Below are 17,080 nucleotides of genomic sequence, written 5' to 3' on the forward strand. Positions count from 1 at the left end.
AGTTCCAGCAATTTCTAAGGAAGGAAATATGACCTTAACCTGGACAGATGTCAAAACCAACGTTGCATTTGTTCCCAAATGATGAAACTTCTCCAAACGATCATGGTTTTGGAAAACCATCCCAAAAAAGACCAAGAAGAAAAGAAGGTCGGTTTTCTAGATAGGGTACCTGGCTGGCAGAAAAAAAGTTAGTCAAGAAAAGGAAAGGGCCACAGAGTTTTCAAATTTTTTAGTGTAATTACCAATGGAGAACAAAAGAACCTAGAGAAGCTTCTGTTATGAACAATTTAATGCAGTATATTTTGTTTTGCTCACCTTGCCACTCTCAGGGATTACTTGTCTACTAGAATTTTGTCCTTCTCAAATCATATGCTTAATTTATACTTCATGTTTCTATTCTTGGACTAGGTTTAGCCTTGCAAACCCACTCCTCCAATTTCCATACATTCTTCTTTTATCCATCACTCTCTCTTCTTGATATCATGCTATATCATGTGGGAATGGGGACGTTTCGTCAAACTTGACAAGTTTCAAACACACGAGACTACAATTTAGAACTCCCAGTCTAAGCAGCATGGTCCATAACCACCTAGGTCGCTCAAAAGTAAGAACCCTCTTAGCTACCTTTCTAGCATATGGCAATTACCAAAAATTGGTACATGCAGTCACATGAGCATGACAACTTTTTTGTGTTCAAATTCTGAGATCTCTTCACAAAATGCCAATGAAACTAAGTAACAATAATCATGTGTGTTACTCTATTGCCCTATACATCTACATGTACATGTACATATACATATACATCAGTTGATAGAAACCGTGGGAGAATCAAGAGCGTCCAAACATGATGAGCCAGATGGTGGGACCAAAGAGTGTCCCGTGAAGAAGGGTGGGTGCCCAGTTGAGGAAAGTCAGAAATGAATTAAAAAATGGCAGTGTCCAATCAGCTCTTGGTACAACTTTCTCCTCTCTAAGGCTCCTCCTATTTATTTGATTCCCAATCATGCTGCCATTTTATTTTCTCAACTTTGCTTGTCTCACCATAATAATAATCCTGTTTAACTCAAACCTTCATAACTCTTCCCCTCGCCCCACCAAAACACCCTTTACTTTCCAAGCATTCATTCTTCCTCCACGTAGGTTTGGACGAAAGAGTTTCCAACCCGTTGGTGGATTCAAGACTTGGTGAGTGACGTACACATGGGAAGACACTCTTGTTGCTACAAACAGAAGTTACGGAAAGGCCTTTGGTCTCCGGAGGAAGACGAGAAGCTTCTGGATTACATCACTAGACATGGTCATGGCTGTTGGAGCTCAGTCCCCAAACTCGCTGGTATGTATACATATATATACACACACAAACACATATAGTACTATATATTTTGTTTGCTTCTCTCAAATTTCAACACTTCATTGATATAGTGTGCACAATGAAGGACTAGAGTCACTAGACAACAGAGTCATTCTAACCTTAATTCCGCATGCCAGGTCTGCAGAGGTGTGGGAAGAGCTGTAGGTTAAGGTGGATAAATTACCTGAGGCCTGATTTGAAGAGAGGAGCATTCTCACAGCAGGAGGAGAACATGATCATTGAACTCCATGCAGTCCTCGGAAACAGGTAGTTTAGAAATATATTTAAATATCTCACAAAGGTGCTTTTTTTTACTCTTTCTTTTTTAACGTACAGTTATTACTTTTGACTTTTGTTCTTCTATATGTATGCTTTTACTGTTTTTCATACGGTTTGTTTGGTGACTGCTTTATCAGGTGGTCTCAGATTGCAGCACAGTTACCGGGAAGAACTGACAATGAGATTAAAAACCTATGGAACTCGTGCCTGAAGAAGAAGCTGAGGCAAAGAAGCATTGACCCAAACACCCACAAACCACTCTCTGAGGTTGAGAACGGCAAGGACATTCCACCCTCAACCGACAAAAGCAATCAGAAAGCTTCATTGGGATCCCATGAAGTGAGTTTGGTTGATCAGCCAGCAAAAGCCTTGTTGCCTTCTTCAGAGAGATACCCTCTTGAAGTTTCCACTAGTTCAACCCAGAAACTATTCCTAGACAGGTTTGGTGCTACCTGCCATGGCAACAGTTGCAAACCCTCTGATGTGGTAGGACCGTACTTCTCCTTTCAGCACTTGAACTATGGAACAACAAACATGGACCTCTCTGCAAACTCCAATGATTCTCTTTGTTTCATTCCACCCTGCACTTCTTCAGACCTTAACAATTCCACCATAACCTCCTCTATGCTGCATTCAATTTTCCCAACACACGTGAAGATCCAATCTAATGACAACCCTTCCATATCCTCTGATGCGGTTCAAAACTGGGAATCCAACAACACAAACAAAAGCAATGGGAGTATGCAGTTTCAAAGCAGCACAAACTTCCTTGACAACACGTGGGGGATGGTAGAGTCTACCAAGGTTAACATTAACAAAGATGCTCAAGTTCCCCTTCAAGCAGAACAAGAGGATCTAAAATGGTCTGAGTATCTTAACACCCCATTTATTCTGGGAAACACACCGCAGAATCAAATCCAAACCTCTCAATCTATCTACAGTGAGGTCAAACCCGAAACAGAATTCATAACAGACGAGTCATGTACTAGTTGGCACCATCAGCCACCAGCTTTTCAACTTTCCGATATAAATAGCAATGTTCTGCAGAGATTTTCTGTAACTTTTGGACAAACCCTTTAACCTGTACGTAATATGTGGAAACTTCAATTGAAGAGACAAAGATGTTGCCGACTTAATTTCCAATGTGAACCAGGTCAGAATTTTCTCGTGAGTTCTGACCACAGGTGTGTGCTGTAAAAACATTTCTTTCCATATTGTATATTATGTTACAGTGTAATATTTGTGATCAGTTCCAGCTTCTTATATATTCCCACCATTTTATTAATCAAACATGGAGGCACGGCTTGTTCCATTTCAATGCTTCTCTCCTACAAAACTCTTTAGTTGTTCATTACGGATGTACATGTAGCTTGTGAGTTATTTTTGTGTATACAATTGACAGCATTGTTTTATATTTTTCTATCTTTATTGACCTTTGAATAAAGGTTAGGGTTGTTATTTTGTACCAAGACTTAAACAGTTGACATTGGATTAGTTCATGGAGCGTGCGTCTCACTCAATAGTTTCAAATCCTAATATCTTTTAAGATGTCCGGGATTTGTTCTCTCTTTTTACATTCACTCTTTCACTTGATCGTTTTCAAAATGAGAATCCATTGAACTTCCTTCTTTATCTTTCTCTCTCACTATCAAAATACCAGGGACCCTATTTTCTTAAGTGGGTGTCTGTCACTGTCTCCTATAGATAGAGATTGTTTTCACTTTTTGAAAGACCTGAACACACTTCCCTTCTCCACTCAATTACTCAAGACAAGAAAGTATGCAATACTTGTCTTCCTTTGATTTACCTCTTTCAAAAGGGTCATCCAGTTGTACACCCTACACACCACACACAGACACCCATGGCATAGATTTGATTACCAACTCAACAGATGTAGGGACTATAGCTACAATGAGGCAAAAACCAAGCAATTTCTGTCACACCACCGACTGGTTGAGAAACTCTAAGGCCACAAAAAGAACATATTTAACAGCTTTCTTCGGTTAACAATTTGGTACGGACACAGTGAAGAATGAAAAAAAAATGAAATGGACATAATTCAGTGTCAGAGAAGAGGATTTGTATTTTCTTGTGGTGTATTGGGAATTAACACGAAGCGTACCCACTGGAAACAAAAGGGTTGTGTGAATGTCTTAGTGTGGGCCTATTCCTCTAAAAGCTTCACACCAGATAATGGGTCCATACTGTTGCTGAAAGTGAAAAGTAGCAAGATAAAGAAAATAAGATGGGATGGGGTGTTCACTTCATACAAGACATGACAGAAATGACCGAGAGAAAACAACATGAAAATGAAAGAAAGAAAAGCAAGCATCATTCACGTAGAACTTGTTCTTAAGAACCATTCTCCCAACATTGAAACAACAAGTTTTATTTTTTCCTTTCTTTCCTTTCCAATTAGTAAAAAAGTTTTGGCCAATGCTCCTCCAACATATGCATTCATAATTGAGTGGCTACACCAAACCTTTGAAGCATAAATTTTTCACTGAACAAAAAGCAATTAACATAAGTTCAAGTAGCAACTAGTGGGAAACCAGTAACTATTCTACCAAGTACATAGGAAGTCATAGAAACAAATTGAAATAGACCTTATATTATGCATGTTTACCCTTTGACTAGCTCTAGGTTGAAACCTAGTTTCAAACTCCAAAGAGCTAGTTTAGTGCAACAAAACACTCACACTTACATAGGGTTTAGAATCTCACAAGTCATTATTTTGAAAAGAGATAAATGTAAGTATTTCTGTAAACATTTTTTTAATCTAGAAATTTTCTGTTGCAGAAAACAAAAAAGGTAGTTTTCAAAGCAAAAAGTTATTGTTGATTACTCTTTCTTATTGGCAAGAAACTCAAGTCAAATAGTTTCGAAGCATCCATGCATGACAGTGATTTCGTTTCCTTTTTAGCATACCATTGTTCCTCCAATTACCTGTGAAAGGGCTAAATTTTACAAGTTATCTTGCCAACAGGAAGAAAAGATCCATACGTCATATTAATCAGATGTGTCTCTATTATAGCCGAAAAATGGAATATCTTTCAAATATTAGGACTTTCTTATTCATGCGTTAGGACAATATACACCTCGCAGCTCCTTTGATTGTCCATGTGCACACAGATACAATAAGTCTTCTGGATCATTAAATATTTTGAATCTTATTATTTCTTTAATTTGGGGGCGATAGTGAGGGTACATTTTCAATCTCCATGCATGTGAAACAAATAATTGGGTCTATTTGATGGGACCCTACAATCATCAGTGCACAGGAACAGAACAAAAATCCCGAGAGGATAATGGGGTGCTGACTATGCAATCCCAAGTTTGATCCCTTGTAAAATATTAATCTCCTGGTTCAACAAGTTTCATAAAGTTTTTCCATTCTTTGCACTCATATAATTGAGTGAGGAACAAAATATATTTATATACATCTGTATACTGTTCATAATTTCATAGAAGAAGGCAAGGGCAAGAACCTAATAAAAAATTTGTTGATTATGATCATCATAATGATTGAAGTGATAATGACGGTGTTGATGAAGTTGTGTAATATTATATAGCCTTATCGGTAGACTTGCTCTGGGTGACAGGTAATTTGAGAATAGTTTTAAGATAGTGAAGGAGAATGAAGAATCAAATGTAATGATTTTTTTTTTTCAAATACCTTTATCAGATTCAATTTACTTGAAGGAATTTAGTGATGGACAAAATTGATAAATATTTTGTACCAATATATAAAAGAAATAATAGTTTATTTTAATAGATGATGTAACACCCTAAAATATACAAAATTATTTATAAAATTGAATAAAAAATATCATGCTCTCCACTCTTTTCCAGAGTCCTTGTTGTACCTGCACCTATATCTGATTGTGTTCATATACATAGTACAATCATCATAGTTCATACACATTAAACACATGAAAGGGTGAACTATGGAAAATAAAATTCTAACATATATAAATATAAGTAAATAGACTAAATTAGATTAATTATTTATTAATATAATTGCATTTAATTTTTTCCATCAACCATACTCATATGATAATCAATACCGATCACAACAATCCAACTTCATTTCAAAATCATCATCAACAATCATATGGACAACACATAGACCCAATACACAACAGATATCCAACAGACACCTTCCGAAAAACCCGTATTAAGTAACTCCTACCAGATACTAACATCTGATCCAATGCCCAAGACTTAGATTATCAGTGGATCCAAGAGAAAATATCAGAGTAAGTTTAATACAACCCAAATCGTGTATCTCATATGTCACTATGTGCATGAAACAGGATAACAACCACCTCTACCTTGACAATCACCAAGAATAACTTTTACCTAAACTTTGCAATATTCTTCTAAAAAACCATAATTCATAGTAACTAAATTTTGTTCTAAAAATTCTAGAAAGCTTATTCTAAAATATTTACAAACATGTAATTTGGAAGTCACATTTATGAAAAGTAAAATAGTTATTTTAAAAATTATAGAGGTGCATCTAGAAATTATGGAAGTGCAAAAGAAAAGACCCATTTTTTATTCTTTATTATGAATATTCTCCATCTTTAATACATAAACTTTTGTACTTATTTAATTATACATCAAATAAATTACAAAATTTAAATTTTATAATGTCCTGGACCTGGCTTAACAGTCCAATAACCCAATAGGCCCAAATCTGTCATGAATAGCCTCATGTCACTCGATTTTTCCTTCTTACACCAACAACTTCCTTGTACACAACCCACAACTTCCTTCATTAACCGTATATAAAACAGCTTCTCATAATTTGTGCGTAAAACTAATTTTAGACAATAAAAAAATACTTTTTAAATAAGTTTATCATGAATATGAAATAATTCTTTTAAATATTAAATGTAACTCTTTTACGTTTTAAAAAATATTTTAGGGACTTATTTGATATTAGAAACAGTTGTAAAAACGGCATTATTATCAAGCGAATATTTGTTGAATTGAATTAATATTTTAATTGTAAAAAAGAAATTGTAAATCTTTTGCATTACTTTTTCATATTACGGAGCTAAAAAAAAAAAATATTAACAGTTTAGTTATAGATATATAAAATGATAAATAATAATAATAGTAAATAAATAAATAAAAATTAATAAAATTATTTATATGAACATAATCAAATAATTATTTTTTCTATTGTTAATTATCATGAAAATATATAATATTAATTATCATAATAATAGTATGATTTGAGTTTTGAAGAACATTGTAATTGATAGAAAAAATATGCTACGAAATATTATATATATATATATATATATTAATTAGAGAAGATGAATACCAATTTGAAAACTATTTTATAATTTTTTATTAATAATAAAAATTATTTTAAAAGTCAATAATTTTTTTAGTATATAAAATAATTTTTAGTTGATTGAAATAGTAATTAATTATTTTGATATCATTTAGTTTCTATTTTAATAAGTTTTTTATAATACTATAATATTTCACTAAAAATTATTTATTATAAAACTATTTAATAGACCAAGAGTTTGATAACATGTAGATACAAGTAAAAACTTCACATTTGGACACCAAATAAAAAACTCAACTCTTATAAACACATTTACGTCATAAGTTTATATAATATATTTATCAGATCATATAAATTATTTTCATGATTTATTATTTAATATTTTTAATTTAATCCATCAACCAAATAATCCATAATCAATTAACCAAACCTGGTAGAATAAAAAAGCGTTGGAAGGAGAGACCATGTGGTCTGTTAGGATTTTCAAAATTAATTAATAAATTTAATAAATATTCTTACCAATAATATGATTATAAAAAAAATCCAAAAATATACTAAAAAAAATCCTATATTATATGAATTACAGTATCAATAAATCCTAAACCATTCAAATAAAATAAAAAATCACAGTATTGAAATTAATCTCTGGTATAATAAATTGGAGTAGAAAAATATTTTCACTGAAAACTTTAAAATACTTAAATATAAGCTATTTTCATTGTTTTGGTATCTAAGATATTTTCCTTTTAATCGAAGTTTAGAAAAGGCAAGACATTAAGGAAATTGATAGTTAAACGACAAAAATGAATATGAATCCCATAAATGGCCATCAACATATCCAACTGGTTCCAACTAAGTTCCTCGATTGTCCAATTATGCATAGTCTTTTCAACTACATCATTTTCACTCCTTTTTTATTATATCTTTTCCTCCACATTATCATCTTCTAAATCACACATTCCACCTTACTATTAATCATTTCCAGCAACCAATGCTGATATCTCATCATACTTTCAATTTCATATTTTTGAATTTTTTATTTTATCAATTTGTAACTTTAAAATGTTAAAGATTAAACAAACAAATTTGTTGATATGACAGAAACATACTGTGTTTCAGATTAACATTTATAAATAAATAAATAGATTTGTGATAAATAGTAATTAATGCTACACCAGATAAGTTCACACAGTATCAGTGAAAGGGAAATAATGACGAACTTTCATTCAAACTGCAAGGAAAATATGAGATTGAGATTATCTCATTCAATTCAACCACTGTCAATGCTTACTCTATTACAGAGCATATATGTATATAGTCTAATAGCTCCTTACTTCTGCCAATCATTGCAGAAAACTAAAGGCATTTGCCTCAGCATTCTCAACTAATTAATCTATACACGAAAACTACTCCCACCAATTTCTAAATCATGGAAAAGGCTTATTAGTTTGCACTTAACAAACCATTTTCTTTTATTGTCCTTGATAATAAATAAACGAACGAGAAATGCTCTCACCTTTTGACCTATTGTTCTTAACACACGCCATTATTTGGTGAAGTATCATACAATTCCCATGAAAGAGAGAACGTGACTTACATAATTGTGTAAGTCTTGCATGAACTTCACCTCATAATAAAATGTGCTAACAAAATGTGTCCAAAAGTGTGTTCTTACTTGCATTCCTCATAATGAATAGCATATTCTTAATCGCGTGTAATAAGGTCCAAAGGAATGAGACGAATGAAATCGTGACCATTGATGAAATTTGGCTCATCTGAAGACGAGATGGTGGCATGTATTATCACAAGGGTAAGGACAATCAATGGCCTTAACAACTGCTCGGTCGAAATACCAGTCTCCAACAGCCAGAGCAATTGCCTGCATATTGTCCATGCACATACTTTAGAGTTAGATAGAAAGATCTTAATCTTATAAGGGAAACATAAGGAAATTACATATACTAGCTTCAGGATCAAAGACAGATAGAAAATGATTAGATCTTAAATAGAAGTGTGATGGAAGATTATAGAATCAACACCACTGGATAGCATACTATGTTATGATATAGTTTGAATTGAGGCTAACTGATAAATAGTAACAGAGCCAATGCTTGAGTTTGCACAATAATAGTGCAAGGCTTTAGCTTTCTTCTCATTTTTAATTCCATTTCTTTTTCTTTCTGAACCAGCATGTATTATTACATGGAATATTGCGATTGTTTAAAACGACAATGTCTTGGAGGATGATCAAGAATAAATAAAGAAAACAAAAGTACTTCAAAGCAATTGATACTTAATATATATAACGTCTAACTAGAAGCATACTCTACTTCAGAGTAGAAGGATGAAATATCGGCAAACAAACACCATTAAAAAGCAGATTCCATTAGCAAACATATATGGCCAATAAACAAAGCATGCATTTACAATTTCGTAGAAATTTTCTCAAGGTGAAGTAATGAAAAAATATCATCATTAAGTAATGATAAGCTCCATTCAGTATTCAAACTCCTCGACGTACCAATATGCAATATTCTTAACTAAAACTGCATTAGAGACACGATGAACCCACCTTGTTCCCAATGACAGGAGAATTGTCCGCAAACCATGTATCCTGCCTCTCAGATTGGCAGTGAGCAAAACATGAATTTATGAACAATCCATTCTGATATGATCGTGAGAAGCCGTTAATATCATTCAGCATTTGATTCCTGAATCCTGCATTAGATACAGGGAGATGACTAACACTGACTAATTTATTCAAGACCTTTTTCAACTTCTAATGAAAGATATCTCATACGTCAAACCACCTTGCAAATATTGGATTTGTGAAGCAGTACATTTAGCATGATTTAATCTACAATCATGCCAATAGCCACGGGGATCTGCTGATGGAGGAGCTAAGCTTGATTGGATCTTTTGACAAACAAAAAATATTTGGTTAGCATAATATGTCTACAATTGATTTAATGCATGATTTATCAGGAATTAAGACAACAACCACTGACAAAATCAGACATTTACCTGCCATGAGTCATAAGCAGTATTAAGAATGAATAGCGGGGTTCTAATACTGGCAATCAAGTTCTGAGGGAAGAAGCACTGAAAGAGGGGTAAAAATAGATACATCACAGAAAGGCCAACTCAGAGCAAGCAACACATTAGGGATCATCAAATCTCCTGAAATCCATTCAAATGAAACTTAATTTTCTATATTTCAGAATAAAAGATATCAATGATTACCGAAGTGGGATCGAGGTGATTAGTACAACTGCGCGGCAGATTCTTCTGCACTCCCTGCAATGAATGAACAAAATATTTACCATCAAGTAGGAAGAGTTATAAGCATGTCAAAATGGCCAAGTTTCAAACCTTGCGAACTAATTGGCATGTGGCAGATCCTCATTTCATATTAAACAAAGATTTTAAAAATTCAATTTAACCGCAAACAAATCCTACTCAGGTTTGGTGAAAAACCTTGCCAAAAATCCATGATAACAAACAGCATGTATCCAATACTGCTAGTCAATTGTTAAGATGACCACAAAATAGGAAATGCTGTAATAGATTTTGTTTTCATAATATGATAAATTGGTGGCCTAAAAAAGTTGCGGTACCTGCAGCCCTACGACACCACCGAAAAATTTCCTGATGGTATGTCCCCTAGACACGTCAGTCCTGTAATTCAAGGGAGGAATTAACAAAAAATTGAAGGACCAGAAATCCTGTGGCAACAATGGAAACGCATTCATGGATTGAAGTGCAGTTGGCCACATACACATCAAGAAATAACCCTGCATCACTGAGACACTTCACTTTGGTAGTTTGTGGGAAAAACCCTCGAAATTCATCACAGTGTAAAATAGTAGCCAGACCACCAGCCGAGCATCCAGAAAGCAGGGCCTGAAGGAAAAAAATAGTAGTATCTATTGTGAGAAGAAAGATTAAGTAACATTGTATGTGTGCACGCGTGTGTGTACAACCTGCTTGGCAAATCTCATTCCCTTTGACATCAAATCTTCCATTGCAGCCAACCATATACGTTGTCCTCTAAATTGCAGTCGAGCAGCCTGTCACAAGAGATAATATTTGCAAGTAAGAATTGTCCAATGTAAAGCAATGTACGCGATGTCACTATTTTCTTCCACATGCCTCACTCAGAACTTTTATGATAAAATTGTGCTTATCCACACCTAACTATATTCAAGAAAAATAAATGCATCTACAGCTAACATTAACAGATGATGTTACAAGTACAGAAACTGAAGGGAGCAAGTTTGAAAACGGCAAAGAAAATTACGGCCTTGTCTAGACCAGAGCCTTGCAGACATCTCCAAAATAAAAGTTCAAAAAAGAACTGAAGCTAAGAAATGAGAGAACTAAACAGAGGTATCTTGTGTATTGTCCTCTGGAATTATCAAATCTATTTTCGGCAAACAGTGTTATTGCACAAACTGAACTACTATTATAAGGTAATTCAACATGATTTCAATTTTGAATAAAACCAAAACGTCAAAATTTACCTTATGTTCACCATCCCCGGCAAACGATGCACCATCACAGTAACGAATTTTGACTCTGTTCCAGTTGAAAAAATCTGCAACCACAGGGAACGACGTGAGGAAAAGGGAGCAGGAGATGGAGAAAGCAAAAATAGAGTAGTTGAGGTTGTTTAATTGAATGAAAACCTGGATTATCCTCAGCACTATTGCTTAATATTCCTGTAAACGGTATCTGTTTCTCCATGAAATTTGATGACCCACGCCGTGTTTTCTTGCGATAAACACATGATCTAACGTCATTGCACCACCCACCTCCCTGTCACAAGATTTTCACTTAAATATCGACAGAATTCTTTATAGCCCAAAAGGAAGCTAGCTTCACCCACACTTCAAATCCCAAATTATTTGTAAAAGGGTATTTCAATCATTGTCTTTTCTCACACAATAAAGGTCGATTCCGACAATATTTTATGTTAACTACAAATGCTTACTCAACACCTTTAATACTATTTAACTTGCACTGGATATTATTTTGGTAGATACATCTAAATCTATTAAGAAGAAATAAAAACAAGCACGTGCCATTGATCAATTTGAAAAGCCAAATTCATTTCATTGATACCTCTAAATTAACGATCCAGCTGTTAGCTCCCGATCCATATCCCCGATGTAAATGATAACCAGGCAATGTTCCATCTAAGCAAACTGCCACAACACAACAAAAGAACAGAAGTATATTCAGCTAAATTAAAGGGCAACAAAATCTTGGCTATGACCCCAAAATAAGGCTCAATGTAAGCTTCCTTTTTCCATGATAAAGCATATAGTACTAGGTAGGACACCACCAATGGCATGATGGGACTGCATGAAGAGATCTGCCTGGAGGATTAGTACATATGTTCATTCAAGTAATTTCACCATGTTGTAACTACTCAATTAGTCCCAAGGTGTCAGGGGATCTTACAAGAAAGAGTTCTCCACAAAGCAGAGAAAGTTACATAACAGGATTCAAATCTAGACCCATGGGAAAGGTCAAAATTCATAGCAGACCCTTTAATCTCTAGGTACATGCCCTCATGTTTTTAGCCAATTAAAAATTAATTGGGATGAACCATGTGAAACAAGACTTTGAAGCAATTTCTGACTAGTTAAACTACATTCTAAATAACAATGGATCTTACCAAAACAAGAAGAGAACAACTGATGAACTCTGTTTCCCAAACTCTCGTGAGATGAAAAAATAAAGAGGGTAGAGTTATATGGTACCTGCTCCTTTGGCGGCGGCACTTTGAATGAGTGTGAGTCCTACCATCAAAGGAAACTTCCCAAGGAGGGACGAATATGCTTGTTCTTGAGCCTCCAACAAAGACAACTCGGTTTCATTGAAGTGGTGATATTGATATTCTGAAAAGGCATCAACCCAGAAGCTAAAAACAAGTGCTGCAACAATGCAAGGCCAGAAGAGGTTTCCCATTCTGGCTTTGCTGCTGGTGCGAGTTTGTGAAAGAAACAACACACAAATGCACAGTTGGCACAGCAGAAGAAGCCACAAGGTGGCGTTTCCTTGGTTAATTAATGGGTCAAACAATGGACTATGCGCCAAATACACAGTAGAGAAATGTGGGAAGGTTTTATAACAAGAGAAGGAGGAAGAAGAAGAGGGATATTTATAGACAGTGAACAGTGTTTGCCGGGCTTTTTAAGGTTTTAATTACAGCCTGCGCGTTTCGGATCTTAAGGTATCTAGAGGAACACAACTTTCACACACTGTTTTAACTTAATGCAGGATTTAAATTACAATTAATTCAATAATTACTACTATTCAACAGTTACATTAACTTTTATTACCCAGACTCTTGAAAAAGTTTAGTTTAATTAACAAACAAAACTTGTTTAAAGAAATACCGCATCTAAACTTTCTGAAGCTAATTTAACTGCTTCTCTACCATGGCCATTCAAACGCAGCTCTCAGCTCAAGAATGACCATTTCATACCCATTTCATACTTCCATTGCTCAATGTTTATTTTGATTTTTCTAACAAATATTAATGAAAAATATATTAATATTTAAAAAACCTAGAAAAAGGACTATGTTATAATTTATAATTATTTCTGTTTCTAAATTTGTAAAATAAATAGTAGTCAAAAGTGTGTTAATTCAAAATCTATTAAAAAATTATTTCACACTAAAGGAAAAAAAGAGTACTTGAATAATGTGAAAAAAGTTGTTTTAGACTTTTTCTTTAAATATCATTAATTTTTTGTTTATATGACTAGAAAATTACAATATAAACTATTTATGTAATATTTTGTATCTTTATCATGAAATGTTTTATTATTTTTTCCAAAATATTCCTTTGGATGAGAAACTCAGATACGTTTCTTTTTAAATTGCAAAACTAAGTATTAGTTGTAAATTTAAAGAACTAAAAATAAACCTATTCACAGTTAGAAAACTAAAAATATATTTGAACATTTATTATATATGTATTTTTTATATATAGACTTTGATGTATATGTAAAGTCTGTATGTGCACGGTATCACATGTAAACAAATTGCGTTTTAAAAAAAAGTTAATTAGACTTATTTACAGTAAATTTTGGAAGCATAAATATTATTCGTTTTATGCTGGTATGTATGTATCATTTATTTTATTTCTTTTGCGTTGATTTATCATTCCAATGAAGAGACGAAAAGGAATATATTATTTGATCCATTTTTATTTATTGATTTCATGAATAAAGTGAGATGGCATCTTTTTTTTTTCTACCTAACATGATGTTACTTTTGTAGTTATATTAATTAATTGGTATTAACTAATAATTATTTAGGATGTTTTTATTATTAAAAACAGATTTTGTTCATTAAAGACGATAAAAGTCTGCAAATTCATGGTTTTACATGTCAACTTCTTGTATTTTATAAAATAGGTTCATGTATTAATTATACTTAATGAAAGCACATTTAAGGACAATGTTTTTCCTAAATATTTTATATTATTGTTCTCTCAATTATTTTATTTTTTGTTGTTGTTGCACTCGATTTGTTGTTTCAACACGAGAAGATGGTATTATTTGATTTTTTTTTCTCTTATTAACTTACTTGTTCAATTAAGTATTGTTATGATTAATCTTTTATGTATATGTTACAGAAGATATCGGAATCATAAAACCTTTCATATATCTACCTACTCTATCTGAATTATACGAAAATACATGCAATAATAATAAAATACGTGTAAATCTAATTCAATCAAATTTGATGTCATTGTATAACACTAATCAAATTTTAGTATATAATTGGAATACTTGTATAATAATAACTAATCAAATCATATCATTTGAATTTCTATATAGAAATTGTTGATCGAATGATGTATTATGATTCTTTATATTTTTATTGACTTGAGCATCACAAAAAAAAAATTTAGGTGGATCTTTCCTTATTGTCTTCAGTCAATTCAGTCCTTAAACGCAAGTCAAAATGTTGTCTTAAAAGAAGTTTGCAACCTCGAGTTAGTACGACTTTCACCACTAACAAAGATTCATTCATCCACTGATCCAGCCAAAAGGTGAAATTATCATCAGAATTTGGATCATACCACGGTGAAATACTTTAAAGCTTGAGACTTGATTGAAGAGTTTGCACGATCAAAAGTTCTCTAACATTGCATGCTACATGCACAATTGCGTAGGTCAGACAAGTTAGATGAGGTCGAGGTTGAGGACCTTGGAGAGGAGGTCAAGGAAAAGGCATTCGCGAAGGCTTCCATGGTCGAGTTCGAGGAGGACACTAAGAAAGAGTGACACTAAAGCCCGAGCAGGAGTGAAGGGAGTAGCCCCATCATAATTCTAGCAACATCAATACTATAGTAGGAGGATCCGTCAGGGGAGGATCTTCTAATTCAGCAAGAAAAAGACATCTTCAAAGCATAAACTCGGTGAGTTTGATTCCATTGTGTTGCGACCCTCTTCCAATAATGCTTAATGACCATGCACCTCATCATCATGATCTTAACAAAGTTTAGGCAGCCAACTAATCCCATTACCTTTACTAGTTTAACTTCATACGGAAAGGGATACCCATTTCCTCTGTCGACCCTTACTTGATTCTCCTTCATGTTTATATGCCAAAGGGAATTGGAATTCAGAGTTGAAGTTGACACATTATCAACTTTGGTCAGAGGCCCCTCATTACTTCTTATAAGTAACATGACAAGGATTGCACATTACTACACAACATCAGTGGAGGACAAGGAACATGAGGCGACACTGGAACTTGAGAACTAGAAATAGTGGTTGGCGCTTGAGTGTTCTTGTGCGGGACCAATGACAAGGTCGAAGCAACAACAAAACTCCCACTAGGTACAAATGCCTCACTCTTATTCCTTTTAGAAGGCTTTTGAGAAACGACAAGTAGGTCTTTATTGAGAGCATGGACACCTGCTTTAGCCTAAAGTTTCTTATAGTCGAAATCTTTTCTCATAAGACCTTCATCCAAACAACAAAAGTTGGTCAAATGTCTAACATTAAGTAGGGAAAAATCTAGGACTAAGGATTTTACCCATGTATAGGGATATCAGATCTTCAACAAGAGGCACACTAAGGAGACCTTTGTTGCTTATAGGTCTCGAGAGGTTCTTTAGGATCTCAATATTGATCCTGTCCTCGACACTAAGAGGTATTCAGCCATTTACTTAAACTTGTCAAGTTGTTACTGATGACTTTTTACGGCAAGTGCACCGCGTTTGTCAGAAGTAATAATTGTCCCTAAGGACGGATATCGATCCCACAAAGAACAGTGAATTATCGAGTACAATATTCGCTAAATATAACAACAGAACAATAAAAAAGAGTTTGAAGTGATTATGTTGGCACTGATCAATAAGAAAACAAACAAAGAATTAGTTGCTTCAATTGGAAAAATTGGGATTAAGTTTCATCTCTCTCACTCTCATGTATTTTGATTAGCATGTTAATATTAAGTTCTTTAATTGAAATTGATGCCCGTATAAAAATCATTTATATCGATTCCTCGCATATAAAATCCTTAAGAATGTTCCCTAACTATCGATCCCTCGCATACTTATAAGAACAACTTAGAACGAAGCTCAGACGTTTAATAGCAATTAACATTTCAAGTCTATTCCTAGCACTCAAATATGTTAAGTATTGTTGTTTAGGTCCGAACCCTAAAAATACCTCCCGGTCAGATTTAAGATTCTCAATTTGTCACGGAGAATTAAAAGTAAAACAACAATACCAATAATCAATCAAGAACTGAATATTAATATATAAAATATCACCTCAATACATAAGAGTTTGAGCAGATTACTCCCAATCCCAAAGGGTAGAATTAGCCACGCATACTTCTATCACCTTCCATTCTCCCAATTGGGTTACAATTCACTCTATGGTGTTTTCCTCTCAATCTGGCACCCTAAGGTTGAGCCTCTAGCCCTCTATTTATCCTAGTTTTCTAGGGTTACGCTAATGGGGCTAATGGGCTAAATGATAAAACATAAAAAAAGCCCAATCTTTCTTTGTATCTTTTTCCATTCTGGAACCTTCTATCTTTATCTTTTTAGCTCAAATCATTCATCTTTAATCCGAATCTCCAATCTTCCTTAGAAATCT

General features: G+C 33.8%; 2 protein-coding genes across 3 annotated transcripts; one reads left to right on the forward strand and one right to left on the reverse strand.

The window, feature by feature from the left end:
- Window positions 1–955: 955 nt before the first annotated feature.
- Window positions 956–2,948, forward strand: LOC137830121 (transcription factor MYB61). Of its 2 annotated transcripts, none has more exons than XM_068637272.2 (3): window positions 956–1,333; window positions 1,489–1,618; window positions 1,768–2,948. In XM_068637272.2, the coding sequence occupies exons 1-3, from the start codon at window positions 1,201–1,203 to the stop codon at window positions 2,708–2,710; spliced, it is 1,206 nt and encodes a 401-aa protein (XP_068493373.2). In that variant the 5' UTR covers window positions 956–1,200; the 3' UTR covers window positions 2,711–2,948. The 2 variants fall into 2 exon arrangements, with proteins under 2 accessions (XP_068493373.2, XP_068493374.2); XM_068637273.2 differs by having other exon boundaries at window positions 1,204–1,333; window positions 1,423–1,618.
- Window positions 2,949–8,139: 5,191 nt separating this feature from the next.
- LOC137830122 (pectin acetylesterase 10) lies at window positions 8,140–13,462 on the reverse strand. The gene is made up of 12 exons (XM_068637274.1): window positions 12,710–13,462; window positions 12,066–12,148; window positions 11,630–11,759; window positions 11,465–11,538; window positions 10,925–11,011; window positions 10,720–10,844; window positions 10,559–10,619; window positions 10,185–10,238; window positions 9,966–10,043; window positions 9,752–9,857; window positions 9,514–9,659; window positions 8,140–8,820 (listed from the first exon to the last, which is right to left on the reverse strand). The coding sequence occupies exons 1-12, from the start codon at window positions 12,915–12,917 to the stop codon at window positions 8,713–8,715; spliced, it is 1,260 nt and encodes a 419-aa protein (XP_068493375.1). The 5' UTR covers window positions 12,918–13,462; the 3' UTR covers window positions 8,140–8,712.
- Window positions 13,463–17,080: the final 3,618 nt, after the last annotated feature.

The sequence above is a fragment of the Phaseolus vulgaris genome, chromosome 7 (assembly GCF_051622355.1).
Source record: "Phaseolus vulgaris cultivar YP4 chromosome 7, ASM5162235v1, whole genome shotgun sequence".
NCBI classification, from domain to species: domain Eukaryota; kingdom Viridiplantae; phylum Streptophyta; class Magnoliopsida; order Fabales; family Fabaceae; genus Phaseolus; species Phaseolus vulgaris.